We start from the raw sequence: 16203 nt of genomic DNA, 5'->3' as shown, positions 1-16203 counted from the left end.
GGTTTGGATGGTAGCTCTGCCTTGACAAGCTGTTCCACCAGCATAGTGCGGGGCAGGGTGGAAGCGTGGCTGCGGGAGCAGGGCCAGGGCAGCTCCCTGGCACGTCTGTCTTGGTGCGGGGTGCCCTTGGTTTAGTGTTTGTGGGCCGGGTCCCCCCTTACCGGGAGGGAGAGGCGGCGCGGTGGTACCGGGCTGTGCGGGGAGTCACCGCGTGACTCGTACCGGGCGGCTGCTCCGCGGCGAGGCGGTGGCTTGACGCGCGGGCGTGGCCGCAGCGCCGGGCGGGCCCTCGGGGCGGGCGGGGCAGCGCGGCGCCATGGCGGCGGCAGCGGCCTGGCCGGAGCTGGAGGCGGCGGCGCGGGAGCGGCGGCGGGAGCTGGCGCTGGCCGGGGCGGCGGTGGCGGAGCGGGTGGCGGCGGGCGGAGGGCGGCTGCCGGGCGCGCTGCTGGCGCTGCCGCTGCTGCAGTCGCTGGAGCTGAGCGGGTGCGCGGCGCTGCGGGAGCTGGGCCCGGGGCTGGCCGCCGCCCTGCCCGCCCTGCACACGCTGGTGCTGCGCGGCAACGCGCTGGGCCCCGCGGGGCTGGGCGCGGGGCTGGGCGGGCCGCTGCCGGCCCTCCGCCTCCTCGACCTCTCCGGCAACGGCCTGGAGGCGCTGCCCGCTGCGCTGGGCGGGGCGGCGGGCGCGGAGCCGGCGGCAGCCCCCGCGGCAGCCCCGGCCTTCCCGCAGCTGCGCAGCCTCAACCTGAGCGGGAACCGGCTGCGGGAGCTGGGCCCGGGGCTGGCCCGCGCCGCGCCGCAGCTTCAGGCGCTGCTGCTCTCCGGTAACCGGCTGCGGGCGCTGCCCGGCGGGCTGCTGCCCCCCGCCGGTGCCGTCCCCGGCGGGCCCTTCCCGCTCCTCAGCCGCCTGGAGGCGGCCGACAACGAGGTGGCGGAGCTGGGCGCCGACATCGCGGCCCTACCGGCCCTCAAGGTGGGAAGCGGGCCCGCGGCCCCCGCTCCGGCCCGGGTCCCCTCCGCCGCCGCTGACCGCCCTGTCTTGTCTCTTCCAGAGCCTGGACGTGGCCAACAACCAGCTGAGGGAGCTGCCCGCCGCGCTGGCCGACTGCCCCCGGCTGAAGGAGGCCAACTTCAGGGGCAACCAGCTGAAGGACAAGCGGCTGGAGAAGATGGTCAACGGCTGCCAGACAAAGGCCATCCTGGAGTACCTGCGGGCCGGGGGCCGCGGGAAGGGGAAGGCTGAGAGCACCAGAGAGGAGGCCAGGAAGAAGAAGAGGGAGAAGCAGCAGAAGAAGGACGGTGGGGACGGGGAGCAGGACGAGCTGGAAGAGGCGAGCAAGCTGCTGGTGAAGGTCCTGCACATCTCCGAAAACCCAGTGCCCTTGGTGGTCAAGGCGAGCGCGGGCGTCAGAGATGTTCGGCCCTTCATTGTGTGCTGCGTGCTGAAGGGAGTGAACTTAAAGCCGGGAAACGCTCTGAAGAGGTTCCTGTCCATGCAGGTAACTGCTGCCGTCTTGTGTTACTCGTTGGCAATGGGAACGTTTCCAGGAGCGTTGGAAATGGACCGTTCTAGACTCCTTCTTGCAGATAAGTTTCTGAAACTGAGGGCGAGCTCTTCACCTAGGAGGTGGCGAGGGTGTGTGGGGTGGCAGTGCGGCGTGGCCTCTGCCAGCGGCATGCCACCTAGCCACTCTGTAATAAGCCAAACTGGTTTTCCTGCAGAACCTAATGGGAGCTCAGATGTTGCCATGAGAGGGCGATGAAGGGACGCGCGTTTGCGTTGTCTCTGTAACAACAGCTTGTTACTGCTGTGGAACCTGTTGGGAACTAATGATAAACCCGTGTCCACATTAGAAGTGCCCTGGTTCGGCTCCAGGTTTCCTAATCTGTGCTAAAACTGTCTTGCATGCCTAACCTTCCAACCGAGGTGTCTTAACTGCAGGCTTTCACCTGCTATGCTGCTCGCCTGTCCTTTAGACGGCAGGTGTTAGCTTCTTTCAGGTTATGAGACTTGTGTATTTGTGATTGTTTTCTGATTTAAAACTGTTTATCTCCCAGTTGAGAGACATGTCATGTGCTGTGCTTCACTGTCTTTATGTTTGGGTTGTAATTCAGATAAACTTGTTTCACAGATGAAGAGAAGGGCTCCATTTAATGCTAAAGGGTTACTCAACTGGCTGATAATGCTGCTAACATTAATACATGACAATGCTGAACCCTAGGAGGAATAAACCATGTTGATGTCTTTGATATATTTTGATGACATTCTTTGTTTTAGACTAAACTGCACGAAGACATGTGTGAGAAGCGGACAGCAGCCACGATTGCCACCCACGACTTGCAGTTGATCAAAGGTCCTCTGATATATGATGTTCAGCCTCCTGATGAGCTGAAGGTAGGGCCAGTGGCATCGGTGGGCCTTTCCACTTTTTTCCCTTTTGTTTTCTGGAATTGGAAAGATTTTTTTTCTTACCCCGTAGATCCTAGAAAACAAATTCCAGGAACTTTAATAATCAGGGAAAGCAGACGTAGACTTTTTTTTCCCCTCTAAAAACATTCTGATCTTGTTTAATGTGTGCCTCTGCTTAGGGTGACTGAGGTGTTGGTGTTCCAGTGTTGGTCCTTTCTCCTGTGTTGTGGTGTTACCACCTTAATGTTCCCTGGAGGTCTGTATATGTTAGGATGTGCCTGGAGTGTTGCACAGCAAGGCAGGTGCTCAGTCTTATGAGTGCACCTCGAATGGCAGCAGCCTTCAGGGTAACCTAATCAAAATCAGGTCAGGTTCTGTTCATTTACCTAGTCTTGGCTTGTTTATGTTGCTGCTTTCAAAGAAGGGAAAACAAGAAAAAAAGCCTGCAGTACAGTTGTGTGACGAGCTCTTAGACTGTACTTGTAACTTCAATCTAGAATATAAAAATGATACTTGGAATTCGTCATAATTTATTTAGGCCCATTTCAGTGTGTCCGTTAGTATCCTGCCTCCAGAGCCCATCTCGCTGAAGGACCGAACTGAATAGGAACTTAGGAATGACGGCATACAGAAATACGGGTTTAATTATTGACTTGCTTACGGGAGAGTTCTAATAACCCCAGTGTCTGAGTCACTCTTAAACTCAAATGTTTTTCTTGTGTGCTGTAGATAATGCCTCTGGGTCGAAAGGAGATCAAGGCAAAGGATCTTCTCCGTCAGCTGCAGTTAGAAGCTGAGGAGCAGAGGAAACAGAAGAAGCGTCAGAATGTTTCTGGGTTGCACAAGTCAGTGTCCTGATCTCTTGTTTTTTCTTTGTGTGAATTTTGGTAACTCATACTTGTCTGGAAAAGCAGCACTGAAAGAAAATGTGCTGGAATGTATTCTTCAGCTGCTGTTTCAGTTGGTCACTTCTTGTTTCTTTGTTTTTCTTGGCAGGTATCTCCAGTTACTGGATGGCAAAGATAACTACCCGTGTCTTGTGGATGCCGAAGGCACTGTGATTTCTTTCCCACCAATAACCAATAGTGAGAAAACAAAGGTACTCTCTGTTAGTGGGAATACATTAATCAGAATTAAACAGTGTTTCGTTCTCCTGAGAGATATCTAACTCCAGATTCAAAGATACGCGCAGTTCTGTGAAACTTGTGATTGCGTTCCAAATATAAATCTTCTCTCCTAGATTGTCATATTGAGATGGATCTTGGAGTTATATTTTTACCTTTGTAAATCTGTAAAGCTCTGGCAAGCTGTTCCAAAGGCACCAGTCTGCCTTTGCAGAGATGGCTTTATTGAAGGGCAGGAGTATGTTTTTTGACTTGTAAGGAATGGCAGTACTTTGCCTCTGGCTGAACTGAATGAAAGCCTTTCATTCAGTTTGTGTATTGAAATGTTGCCAAGTGACTGGGGGTGAGTGTGCTCTCATTCCTTACTTGCTTTACCTGTGAAATTGTTACAGATTAGAAAAGACACCCGTGATCTATTTCTGGAAGTGACAAGCAATACCAGTTTACAGATATGCAAAGACGTCATGGACACACTAATTCTGGTAAGACGTTCAGTAAAATAATCCTGTCTGTTCTTGGTGTGCTTCTCAGTGAAATGTTTAATTGCTCACATGTATTGAGAAGAATACAGTTGATTTTTATTTTAATAGTATTATTATTCCCTTTCCTTCACTTACTCTTCCATTCTTGCTGTATTGCAAGAGGTTTTTATATCTTTGTATCCTGACTAACTGGCAGACCTCAAAACTCACCAGGGTAAATAACGTGTTACCACAATTGGAAATTTATGGTTTGACTTTCAGCAGAATTAATCTTGTTTTCTGTATTTTGCTTTTTAACAGAAAATTGCAGAACTGAACAGATTTACCTTGGAAAATAAGGAAGACTCAGGCTCAGATAACGAATCTGATGCTCTCTGTGGACCTGTGAATTTGAACCCCAGCCAAAACGTACAGCCCATGAATTTTCCGTTGCTGGTGGAGCAGGTTCGAGTGGTGGACACAGATGGGAACTTGAAAGTACTTTATCCTTCAAAAACTGACCTAACCACAGTTTCCTCTCTTCTGACTGTAGTACGTTAGCAGCTAGCAAAGCTAAGAAAGTTATTCCATTTTCTATTTTTTTTTTTCCATATTCAACAATGCAACTTGTATGCAGTGAGGTGGTGTGGGTTTTTTAAAGAAAAGCTACAGTTCATCCTGCCTGGGTATGTAAAAACTCCAGTTTGATCAAGCTACGGCAAGGAGCGTTGCGTTCTTTCAGCCGTAGTAGAACGTCATCAGTATTCTGACTAGGTGGAGATAACAGCATCTTCAAATGTGAAGTTAAAGGCAGAGAAGGTGTTGGAAGTCAGAATGTGTTAACTGGTAGAGAAAATCATCACGACATCTTAGCATTTATAAAATGAGCGCAGTCATGTTTTCCTGCAAGGTCACTATTTCTTCCTGGTCTGTTTCAGCTGGATTATTATTTTGGCAGCTAAACTGAGAAATCCAGCGGGTGACAGCAGTGAAATGAAGTCAGGTGCTGTGTACCAGTTCTGCAGACAGGATGCAAAACTACTTCGCTAACGTCTCATTCTGCGTAATTTTGTTGTTCTATCTGGAGTAATCGTGAAAATTTAATTGCTGTCAGAACTTGAGGAATGAGTTTGAAAGGGACGGTTTCTGTGTTCAGACATTAACACAGCTTCCATTTTGCAAGTCAGAACTGACTGCCGGGGTTTGCGTGTCCCAGTACATTTTAGAGCCATCAGCCCTTCTTGTGGAAATGCCAGTTGTAGTGACCTTGCTGTGTACCTGTTGAGTTACTGTTGGTTGAGCACTGAATTTATTCTTGCCCATGAAGTTCAGTTCTGTTCAGAGGGCTAATGCTGCCTTACATCGACACTACTAAAGCTCCCTGTGTCCCCAGAATAAAAGCACTCTGGCCCAGCGTGACCCTCCTGGAGCTTTCTGTCACATGAAGAGTGTTGGGGACACCCTCTGACATACAGGTAGTTTGAGTGGGTCTAATTTTTTCCGTCTGTGGGTGACTTTTACATCCGGGCTACTGCCTGTATGAATGCAGACCTCTCCATAAGCTAGGGTGACCTACAGGTTGACTTTTTTCTGTTAAAAATGATACAGAGCTCTAACTGAACTTCCAGATACCGTGTCAAATATGTCCACGTGTTGGGACTTGCATATTGAATGGAAAAATAAAACAGTTCTTGCCGTCATATGTCACTGTGACTTGTTTTGGCACTGGTGAACTTTCCAGTCATGTAACCATACAAACTTGCCAAAGCAGCTATTGCATACTGCAAAAAAGTTAGTGTAGTGCTTTCGAGCTGCTTGCAGCCAAGCAGTCCTTCGTGCTTCAGGCTTCCCTGTGAAGTCAAGTGTTTCTACAGACCAACGATTTACAGTGAATTGTGCTCTGAGTCAGCTGAAACAGTTTGAGTTAGGTATTCCCGCAGAACCTGATTTTAGTAAAATGAGTTTAATTTGTTAGTAAGTCACTATCTGAAAAGCAAGGAAGAGGAGCCTGACGTTGGTGATGAATTCTGCCTCGGCCGTTAGGGCTGCTTTTCAGGCGTTAAAAGATGCAACCTTGCGGGACTCTTTCTCCTTCCCTTAGCGCTGGTAGGCAATGAAATAGATAGGTCGGTGCCGTAGAGCGGGGGGACCTTGACGCCTTTCTGTTTCAGCATCTGATAGAACTCCATCCGTTCGTTAATTATTTTCTGAAAATTAAGGAAGTGTAAAGGGGTGGGGAAGCGTTAGGTGGAGAGCAGTACTGCAGAGTGGTCTCTTATCAGTCCCTTGCCAGCTGCTGGAAGCAGAGGTCGAAAGAGCCACGTACCTGCATTGCCTCCAGCACCTCCTCATCCGTGAGCTCTGCCTGGGGAGGCTTGCTGCCTGCCGTGCTGAACGTAGCCTGAATTATTTTGCTTCGATATCTTTCGAACTTTTGATAAAAGAGGAAAGAAATAGGTGTGTTTAGTCTTTGGCATTTGCATGGATTTACAGAGACTGTGCTGTCAGACTTGGACAAAGTACTAGTGAATGATGAACTGGAAAGTCTGTTTATGTGAAAGTCTGTTTACCTGTGACTTTGAATCTGGAAGGATATTAGAAATCTGGTGATGTAACTGTTCTGAACTCAAGTTTCTCAAGGGCTTCTGGTATTTGAGGCCTGTTTGCTTTGTAAGTGACGTAAGAGCTGCATGCTAAAAAGCTGGGAAGCAAATGGACTGTTTCCTGCTTCTCTGGCCCCGTGGCTACAAAGGGAAGCTGGGCCCCAAGAGCAAAGGACTGCAGTGCTCTGGTGCATCTCCCACTGTGCTTCTGCCCAAGAATGTCCCTAAGCTTTCAGATTCTCTGCTTGAAATGGTTGAAGTGTTTCCCAAGAGGGAGGTAGGGCTCTGAAGTGAAGGAGGCTGCACTTACTCTGCTGGTGATGCATTCGAGTGCCACTCTAGTTTGCAGCTCCCTGTGCTCCAGTGTCTCAGCTTGGCTCTGGATCGCCTCTTGGGCCCGCTGCTGCTTGTGGATGTGGTAGCGGCTGGTCAGAACCTCTGCCTGTAGCTGGCTGACTGTCCCCTGGAGCTCACTGATCAGCTTGTTCTGCTCAGCCAGTTTGGATTCTTGTTCTGTAACAACCTGAGGAGATACATAAATCAAGCTGTTATTGTGAGGAAGAAAGTGAGAGGCTTGGCCACATCTTCCCAGAGTCTGGTCCAAACGCTGCTTTTGTTTCCTGGGCAGAGTACAAACTAACAGCCTTGCCAGTACTGGTAACTGGTATTACTTGGCATTTTCTCTAAAACTGCATTGAGTAGGTTTTTTTAAGTGGCAAACTCCCCCAAGCCTGAAACTCAGCCACTACAAGAATTTCTTATAGTGGCTTTGCACGGAATTTACCTGTTGAAGACTGCTGTTCTCCTTCTCTATCATCACCATCATTTCTTCATCTTTCCCTTCTTCTCTCAGACTGCAAAGCTTAAGAGAAAATATTTTACACTTCAGTTTTGCAGTTCACAGGTGCACCTCGTGTCTAGAAGAAAGGGAACTGTGGCATAAAGCCCGAATTCCCCGCTGCCAGCTCTCCTAAATGGCCCCTGTGCCCTCAGGGCGGTACCTTGGTAGACATGGCTTGTAGCTGATCTTCTCGCTCGCTGAGCTTCTTTTGGAGCGTTTCATTTTCAGATTTGGTTCTCCGAAGCTGGGATTCTTGGATCTCCAGCTGTCTTTGCAAGGAAGAGATGGCACCTGTAAAGTTGGAGTACTGCTGTTAAGCAAACCCAATCCCTGCCAAAAGCTTCATGGCTCCTTTTTTCAGGTCAGCATAAGCAGAGCTGCTGTTGTAACCGTCCAGGTACCGTGGGTGAAGTTAATGCTACGGCCACAGTGACACTGGTTGATAACGCGTTTTCTAGTACTTTGCTGTGATATATATTAATCTAACTAATTTCATTGCGTGAGGTAGGAGCTACTCGGAGCTGGTAACACAAGCACAGGTTTGCCAGAGTGCTGAAATGCTACTGGGCGCCCCAGAACACTGCTCAGGGCTTGCTTCTGCACTTCACTTCCAAGGGGAGAGAGAAAGGGGTTTCAAAACAAGTGGCATTTCAGCCTCACTCTGTAAGCAGCGCTCCAAAGCGGGAGGTTTTTGCGTTCATGAGAACCTGACCTAGAATGTTCTCTAGGTAAACGGAGTGGAATCGCTTGAGGATAGCTGTGTTTTCTGGATGCTTTCCCCGGGTACCTGTGGCCACGCCGTGGTCATCCCCGGGTACCTGTGGCCATGCCGTGGTCATCCCCAGGTACCTGTGGTCATCCCCAGGTACCTGTGGTCGTCCCCAGGTACGTGTGGTCACCCCCAGATACCTGTGGCCACGCCGTGGTTGTCCCCAGGTACCTGTGGTCACCCCCAGGTACCTGTGGCCACACCGTGGTCATCCCCGGGTACCTGTGGCCACGCTGTGGTCATCGCCAGGTACCTGTGGTCACCCCCAGGTACCTGTGGCCACACCGTGGTCATCCCCAGGTACCTGTGGCCATGCTATAGTCATCCTTTGCCTTCTGCAGCTCCTCACGGAGCTCTCGCTCGTCTTCCTGGGTCTCGGTGAGCTTTGCCACCTGCGCCTGCTCCTGCAAGACCTCGCAAGCATCCGCGTCGCTGACAGCTGCATCGGGGGCTGCTTGGCCTGAGCTCTCCTCCATCCCCGCGCTGTCGGAGGGGTGAGGACCCCCGCCTGGCGAGAGGTGGGTTCAGAGCCGGGGCGGAGGCGGCCGCGTCGGTCCCGGTGCCCGGGCGGGCGGTTCGTCCCCTGTCCCGGCGTTGTCGGGCCCAGCGCCGCGGCTGCCTGCAGGAGGGGGGCACGGGAGCCGGGGCTGTCCCGGGGCAGCGCCGCGCAGCCCCCGCCGCTCCCGGCTGCCGGGCAACGGCGGCGGGGCCGCGCCTTCCGCTTCCGGGCCGGGCCGCGCCGCCGCCATGGGGCGGAAGAAGAAGACGCTGCACGACTACGCGGCCGAGTTCTCGGAGCTGGCGGTGAAGCGGCACCTGCTGCAGCGCGGCGCGGCGGGGGAGGCGGCCGTGGTGGAGACGCTGTACTGCACCTCCTGCCAGCTGCCCATGCGGGTGCGCCGCGACCGCATCCTCGAGCACCTCTCCTCCGGCCGCCACTACCGCAACCGCCGCCTGCTCCGCCAGCACGGCCTGCGCGCCCCGCTGCTCCTGTGAGTGCCCGGCGCGGGGGCCCCTCGCTCGGCGGGGGAGAGCGGAGGCTCACGCAGCCCCTCCTCTGTCTCGCCCAGCTCTGCAGGTCCAGACGTCGGCACCGGCCTGCCCCTGCAGCTCGACGCGCCCTCGCTGCTCTCCCAGCCCTCCTTCATCCTCGCCGCCGGCACCAGCGCCATGGTCCCCTCGCCGCCCTCCTGCCACAAGCCGCTGGTTCCCCTCTACCCCGTCACCGCCAGCTCCCCCACAAGCGTGGCCGTCCCCAGGGAAGACCCGACGCCCTCCACCTCCACCAGCCGCCCCTTCCACGCGAGGATGGCGCCTGCCCCCTCGAAGCAGGCCGGCCAGAGCGGGGCTGCGCCCGAGGCCTCCGACGGCCCCGCGCCCACCATCGGCCTCGCCCTCTTCGGCGTTGGGCTCGTTAACAAAGCCTTGTTTCAAAGCCTGATGGAGGAGAGCGGCTGCTGCTTGCTTTACGTCGTGGAGGATCAGCTGGAGGAGGTGGAGCGCGCCTTCGGCGCCGAGTTCCTGGCTGGCACCAGGGTGCTGCGGCAGCGGGACGCTGATGTCGCGCTCAACGATCAGCGGTACTGGCCACTGCTGGCTCCCGTGCGTGCCTCTTCCCTGCAGCCAGTGTTTCTGCACGAGGCTTGGCTTCCCTTCTCTGGAGAGCGCCGCTGTGCCGTAACAGACCCAGACCTTGCTCGTCCGGCCCCACGTATGGGATCGGAGCAAGACCGAGGGGCTGTTACAGGCTAAGCTTTACGTAGAGTATGTCACCTCCCCATAGATGCTCCAGAAGTCCCTGAGAAGCTTGACTCGTGCCTAGAATCGATGGAAACTCAGAGGAGTTTAGTTGCAGGCAGTTTTGTTAAGAAGTATAAAAATATATATTTTCCTCCATTCTCATAGAGCAGTAAATGACATGATTTCCTGCTGCCTACCAGTTTCTCTGCCTCAGAGCAGCTGGCTGGCTTTGGTGGCTCTTTTGAAACTGAGATGAGTAAGGATTGCTGTCACTAGGACAGATTGTGGCATTCTGTTTTACAGCTGCACTGAACAAGTAACATCTAGTGGTTACAGTCAGTTCTCAAATTGATATTTTAAATAAAAGCTCTGCCTTTCACTTTTGCAAAGATGGATTTGATATTAGAAACTAAAGAGTGGTAATGAGATGTACTGAGCACTTGTTCAGCAGCTCTGCCACATAAATACTTTCCAATTTCACTGTATCTGTTAACTAGCAGGATTTAACTCCTTTAAAAGGCTTTCTCCTTTAAGATGCAGGAAGAGCAATGCAATCCCACGTGTAGTTTTAACCTATGTATGTCATCCTGCATTTCATCCTTGCAAGCAGGTACCGAGTTCCTTTTATAACATAACTTGCTCTTCCAGAGCAATGGGGGTTTTACGTCTTTTTTTAAACTCTTCCTCAAAGTTTAAGGCGGCTGTCGTAAAAATAACGGTAACAGAAAGGAGCATTTGAGCATTGCTCGTTCTAGTAAAAGCCTTGTCTTCACTGCAGATCTTTCTTTTCCCTTCCGCAGAGTCTCTGGAGCCATTGTTTGTTCACCACCTGGAGAAGCCTCTGAGATTGTAATAGACGCTTTGCGAGCGGGTGAGAGGAACGGCTGCAAATTCAGCTTCTATCTGTAGTCAGTAGCATAATTAGAGAAATGAGTCCACTAATGACACTGATGTTAATGCCTTAGTACCAGTGGGGTTTGCTGGTCCCAGTATGGCCATGCGGGGTGTCTAGTCCTAGAAGTACCAGTAGGGCTCAAAGGGAAGCTGTCAAAACAGTCACACTTCTTGGGGTCTGTGCCTGGCTAGTCAAAGCACTGCTGGAGGCCAAAAGGGAGTTAGTAGCATCAACAAAAAAAAACTATGCTTCAGCTTCATGAAACCTGTTTTCTGGAATGTAGTGACATGGATGTGCTGTTGCAAGATGAAAATGTTTTGTTTGTCCTGCTTTAATCCTGTGATCTGTGCCATTTTGCCCAGGAAAAGGCGTGTTTTGCGAGAGGCTGCCCAGTTTCGACAGGCAGACGGCAGAGGCTTGTTTCGATGAAGCCGACAGATGTGGAAGACCATTGGTGTGTGGATTCTACAAGTAAGAGCAGCATTTTTCTTGTGATTTATACTTCGTAAGAAGCAAGTGTCTGAAAGCAGCACTGATTCCTCAGACTTTCCTCAAATAAGCTTAGTTTCGCTGCTGCTTGTTAACGTTGTTCATCTGGGAGTTAACTGGATTGGATTAATTCTTTATGCTTAATGGAGATAAAATGGAGGAGATGTTCTGACGGTGCTGTGCCATTCTCCGAGGCGGTTTCTTGGTGTGTGGTTTTAGGACCTTTTTTGCTCGTGGTTTTTCATGCATGTACAGCCACCAGGTCAGGCAGGTCGGTGGTTTTGTGAAGCGTGCAGCTACTGAGCTCTGCTCCTCGCTGCTCTGTTGGGAAGCATTTAGTTTGCAGCCCTCTTCGGTCTAGTACGACTCATGTACGACTTTTTGCTCATCTATTAGACTTCCCTATGAAAGTTCTGCCCACGTGGGTTGTGCTTTTTCTGGATCTGAGGGTAGCTGTCCTTTTTTCCCTGTTTGACAGCTTTATTGCAGCAAACTAGAAATGACACTGGAAGGCGGCAGTGAATTAGCTGCGCTCTTTACAATAGCAGGGGAAAAGGCTCCTCTTGTAAAATTTGAATATATTTTCATAACACTGGAAGCAAAATTCATACGTAATAAGTGGCTGAACTTAGAAAGCTGGGTCTGACCCCGTCTGTCCGGGGAGGTCGGTGTCGCCGCAGCGGTGACGGCGGCCCGGTGCACTCCTCCTCTCCCCAGCGCTGTGCCACATCCCTTGTTTCTCTCCGAAGGCGCTTTGACCCGGCGCTGCAGTTCCTGTACAAGAAGGTCCGCGGCAGCCGGGCGCTGGGGAGGATCCACCGGATATCGGCCATCAGCAGCATCTACCCAGCAGCGGCCCTGAGCTTCCTGAGAACGGCAGGTACTGAGCAGCTGCCTCTGAAAGTTTGTCCTCAAAGGCGTGGAAATGTGGCTTGCCTGGTGTTCTGGTGGAAAGTCCCCGTGTTTGTGCATGGGTTTTCTTCTGAGGAGCATTTTCTTTACCAATTCTTATTTTTGTTGCATTTTTCTTTGCTTTCAGTGTTAGTTTCTTCGGTGTAAGGGGCTTTTTATACCGATCTCAGTGCGGTTCAGAACTGTGCATTGGCTGTGGGTTTACATGTGGAGACCTTAATGCCCAGTTTTGCTTCTTCCAGGTGGAATTTTTTACAATGCTGCTGTGCACGATATAGATGTTATCAGCTTGTTGTTGGGAGAGAGAGCACCAGATACAATATTTTCACTGGGGCATGCGTTCTGTGCAGGTAAGAATAAACCTTTTGGTAGTTTATTGTGTAAATCTGGATTTCAGCCCTAAAACTGGGAAGAAAGAGTGCGTGAGAGCACAGTAGCCATGACATAATTGTTCCATCATAGAACTGTTGAAAAAATAGTCTAGTGAAATACAAGGCGAGTGTCTCCAGGAGCTGTTGTAGACATGTTGTAGTGATGATTTCTGAATGTTGTCAATAACGTGCTGATGCGAAGCGGTTGCTGCAGAGGCATCACTGAACGTGAGAGTTACCACGTTTGCCATTAGAAAACCAGAGTGCAGAAAATAATGAGCAAAGCTCTGTGCGTAACAAGGATGTCAGTGCAGTCTTCTCCAGTTCTTTGCTTTCTCTGGCGCTTTCCTGTTGATCTCAGCACAGCTAAAGATGTGAATTTACTGAGGATTGTGTCAAGCTGATGGGTTACCAGACTTAAACTAACCATAAAACTGGAAGCTGCCATTTTTTAACTGGAAATGCAAAGTTTTAATTAAGATAATTGCAGCTGCTGCCAACCTTGACTGGCTGTCATTAGAAGGTGCAGCATGCAATGGTATAATCTATGGCAAAGCATTGAGATGCAACAAACAAAATGCCCCAGGGAGGATTTTGTACCGTCTGCCTCGTTGTAGCTGCGTGCTGGAAGTTGCCTGATCTTGGCTGTGAAAAGCTGCAAAGGCAAATGTGTTTGGAAGCAGAAGGGGAAGCCTGTAGGGAGAGCTACGGGCTGGGCAGGGGCGGTGTGTTTCTGCAGAGCTGCTTGTTCCCCATCAGAGGTGCCACTGAAGGTAGACCAGGTGCGCGCTGCAGAAAGCGCTTTGCTGTCACTACTGCTTCCCTTCGAAGGTGCTGCAGAGCCAGGGTCACCTCGTAAGGGAAGAGCAGCACTTTGTAGCCGCAGTACTTGCTGCCCCTGGTGTGAGCGAGTGCCTTTGTGTCACCCAGATATGGCGAGTTTGAAGGACGCGGACACTGTAGCGGTCAGCATGAAGTTTCCCAGCGGGGCGATCGTGACTTTGGACGTCAGCCAGCACTGCACGAAGCGCTGCGACCAGAGGCTGGAGGTGCGTTCTGCCTTGGCAGGCCGGTCTGTCGCACTCTGTTGTCTTCCCGGGGTGTTTTTAGGTGTGAGGCAAGCCAAGAGTTAAGGATATTAAAGGAGAAGAAAAGTATAAACTCAGAGACAAATTGTCCGTAAATTCCTAAAGTCATGGATTATAACAGATGTGTGGGCTGGGGTTGGGGAGTAATATCTGTTAAATACTTAAAAAAGGAGCTTTGCTCAGGTGGAGAAAAAAAAAAGTGGAGGCATCACATAAGTGGAAGCCACTGTATTACAATGTGTACCTGGTATTTTCTGCCATGTCTGATCCGTACAAGGGGCTGTGTCGGTTGTAACTCCTAATTTTAGAAGCTTTTTTGCTTGGTTGTACAAACCAGGGCTTCTACAGCCTAGCCAGGGGTTTAAGATTGAAGCATGAGTAACTTACAACTGTTGTTCTCTTTCCTGCTTGCTGCCTCCCACAGGTGCATGGCTCTCAAGGAGCGTTACGGGTAGATAACCAGAATCCCCTGGGGATTACGGAGCATGGGACCTCGGTGTCCATATATTCACAGACCCAAGCTGATCGCTACAGAGATGCACACAGGGAGCTCTTCCGACACTTCCTGAGAACCCTCAAAGGTAGGATGAAGCTTGTGTTAACGGCTGGTGCTGCTTTGGATTTGCTTTCAGTGAAACGTCCCTTGGAAGCTGTTCCAACAGCAATTGCAATCTGGTGTTTGTGTCTGAAATCCCCAAAAGAAATGAGTAGATGTGGCAGGAAGGAGACCCTCATCTAGAGTCCTGGCTGCCCCGAAGGGATGAAAATATTTCTCTTCTGCTGGTTGCGTTGATGAAAATACAGGATTTTAGTCACAGGACAGGAAGGAGAGGGGGTGAACCTTTCTTTTTAGAATTTGAGGCTGCAGCTCGGGGAGCTGAAGAGGGAATCCATGGTGGGCGGCGGTGTGCCGAAAGGCAGAGCGGGCGATCGCCTGGGTCTCATCCAGTGCTTCCATCTGTCCCTGCAGGCAAGGAACCCCCCGTGATAACCAAAGAGCAGTTTCTCTGGACCATTCAGGTCGCTGCAGCTGCTGAACAGTCCTGGAGAAACGGATCCGCTGTGGACTTGCGCAGCAAAGCGGTGGATTCGTCTGCAATCAAGGCTGAGGCGATGTGAGACGCGCTGCGGTGAAGGGTAACCGTTAAGCTGGGCTACAGCGAGGACTTCCCGCCTAGTGATGTCTCCACTGTAACCTGAAAATAAGACTTGTGGTTTTGCCGTTTCGGCCGGGAACGCCCAGCAGACGGAGGCGCTTCTGCAGCAGGAGCGCTCGGCGCTGGGCTGAGCGTGTTCCTTAGCGCGTCAGCCAGAGCCCTCGGGACCTTCTGGGCGCTTCCATCCAGGCAGCTTCTCCTCCTGGAGAAGTTCTGGGAGAAGACCAACGCTCCTCAGGCTGGGGTGAGGGGGTGCAGACCACCACCAGCCGTGACGGGGATGGTGCAGGCGGGTGGGTTTCCTGTCGGCTTCACAAGCGAGAGGACGTGACGCTCAATACGGGAGCACCTCTGGTCCGTGCTCATTTCCCGTCAGTATACGCAGGAACGTGACTTCTGTGCTGGACTCGCCTCCGGGCCTCCTATTTATTGTTCTGTTTGTTGTTTCTACTGGGTTTTCTAAATCTTTTTTAAAAGAAGTTACAGTCTAATTTTCTTTAGGGGGTGGGGAAAAGAAAGAGCAAGGAGGGAGACCTCCGCCCGTCCTGACGGCACAGAGGTGAGAGGCTTCGTGGTGAGGCCATAAATTAAGGCTGTTCCGTGGAGGAGCAACGCACTGGGGCATTTTGTTGATGAGCACTGAGTTATTAGAGGGGTTTTCAGAATGCACCTGTGAATCTGCCCAGGGCCCTGCACAGCGTCCGCTGCCGAGGCGCGCGGGTGCGGGGCGGGTTACTCGGCACCCGGGCTGAGCGGTGGCTGGATCGCTCGCGGCAGCGGCGCGGTGGCTGTCAGGAGGCTGCTGTTCTCCTTGCTTAAATGTTGTATGGTAACATGTTAGTAGCAAAACTGAACTAATAATCACGTTCTTTGAGTGTAGGAAGGGCATCTGATTGCGGATTTTAATCGTATTTTTTTTTACAGTCCAGCAGATTTGGAATATACACCACAGAAAAAGATCTAGTGCCTTCTACCACAGGCCAGTCTGCTTTTAAACCAGGTTCTTTGTACCTTTTTATTCTTGTGTTGAGCTCGTGGCAGATGTATAGATTTGACTGTTCTCTATTTCTCACATGCCAGTTTTCAAGGTTTTTTGAAAGCTTTTTTTATTGTATTAAAATAACGTTCTTGCCTTGAGTGTCGGTTTATAAACGACGCTTCTTGCAAGATTCTTTAGTTCAATCAATTTCCAATTCCTACGTATGCAATATATATTACTGAAATTAGAAATAGCTGTGACGTTTATAACTAAAGACAATTCTCTTGTGGAAATTGTTTTTAATGGTGTCATTTTTCAAACTCAGAAAAGCTGTGTCTTAACGATAAAGATTGCTATCAATTTCATT

General features: G+C 51.2%; 3 protein-coding genes across 3 annotated transcripts; 2 read left to right on the top strand and 1 right to left on the bottom strand.

Moving 5' to 3' along the window:
• Positions 1-316: 316 nt before the first annotated feature.
• LRRC47 (leucine rich repeat containing 47) lies at positions 317-5692 on the top strand. The gene is made up of 7 exons (XM_068415253.1): positions 317-970; positions 1050-1496; positions 2276-2392; positions 3137-3252; positions 3404-3506; positions 3924-4013; positions 4314-5692. The coding sequence occupies exons 1-7, from the start codon at positions 317-319 to the stop codon at positions 4551-4553; spliced, it is 1767 nt and encodes a 588-aa protein (XP_068271354.1). The 3' UTR covers positions 4554-5692.
• Positions 4086-8878, bottom strand: CCDC27 (coiled-coil domain containing 27). Its single transcript, XM_068415259.1, has 6 exons — positions 8510-8878; positions 7597-7727; positions 7380-7457; positions 6906-7118; positions 6319-6423; positions 4086-6199 (listed from the first exon to the last, which is right to left on the bottom strand). The coding sequence occupies exons 1-6, from the start codon at positions 8679-8681 to the stop codon at positions 6032-6034; spliced, it is 867 nt and encodes a 288-aa protein (XP_068271360.1). The 5' UTR covers positions 8682-8878; the 3' UTR covers positions 4086-6031.
• Positions 8879-8952: 74 nt separating this feature from the next.
• Positions 8953-16133, top strand: LOC137671507 (myo-inositol 2-dehydrogenase-like). Its single transcript, XM_068415103.1, has 9 exons — positions 8953-9197; positions 9276-9785; positions 10746-10816; positions 11203-11311; positions 12079-12209; positions 12484-12591; positions 13543-13661; positions 14125-14281; positions 14671-16133. The coding sequence occupies exons 1-9, from the start codon at positions 8953-8955 to the stop codon at positions 14817-14819; spliced, it is 1599 nt and encodes a 532-aa protein (XP_068271204.1). The 3' UTR covers positions 14820-16133.
• Positions 16134-16203: the final 70 nt, after the last annotated feature.

This window comes from Nyctibius grandis, chromosome 17 (genome assembly GCF_013368605.1).
Source record: "Nyctibius grandis isolate bNycGra1 chromosome 17, bNycGra1.pri, whole genome shotgun sequence".
In the NCBI taxonomy this organism is placed as follows: domain Eukaryota; kingdom Metazoa; phylum Chordata; class Aves; order Nyctibiiformes; family Nyctibiidae; genus Nyctibius; species Nyctibius grandis.
Note: the sequence above shows the minus strand (reverse complement) of the source record. Positions and strands in the feature narration are given on the sequence as shown.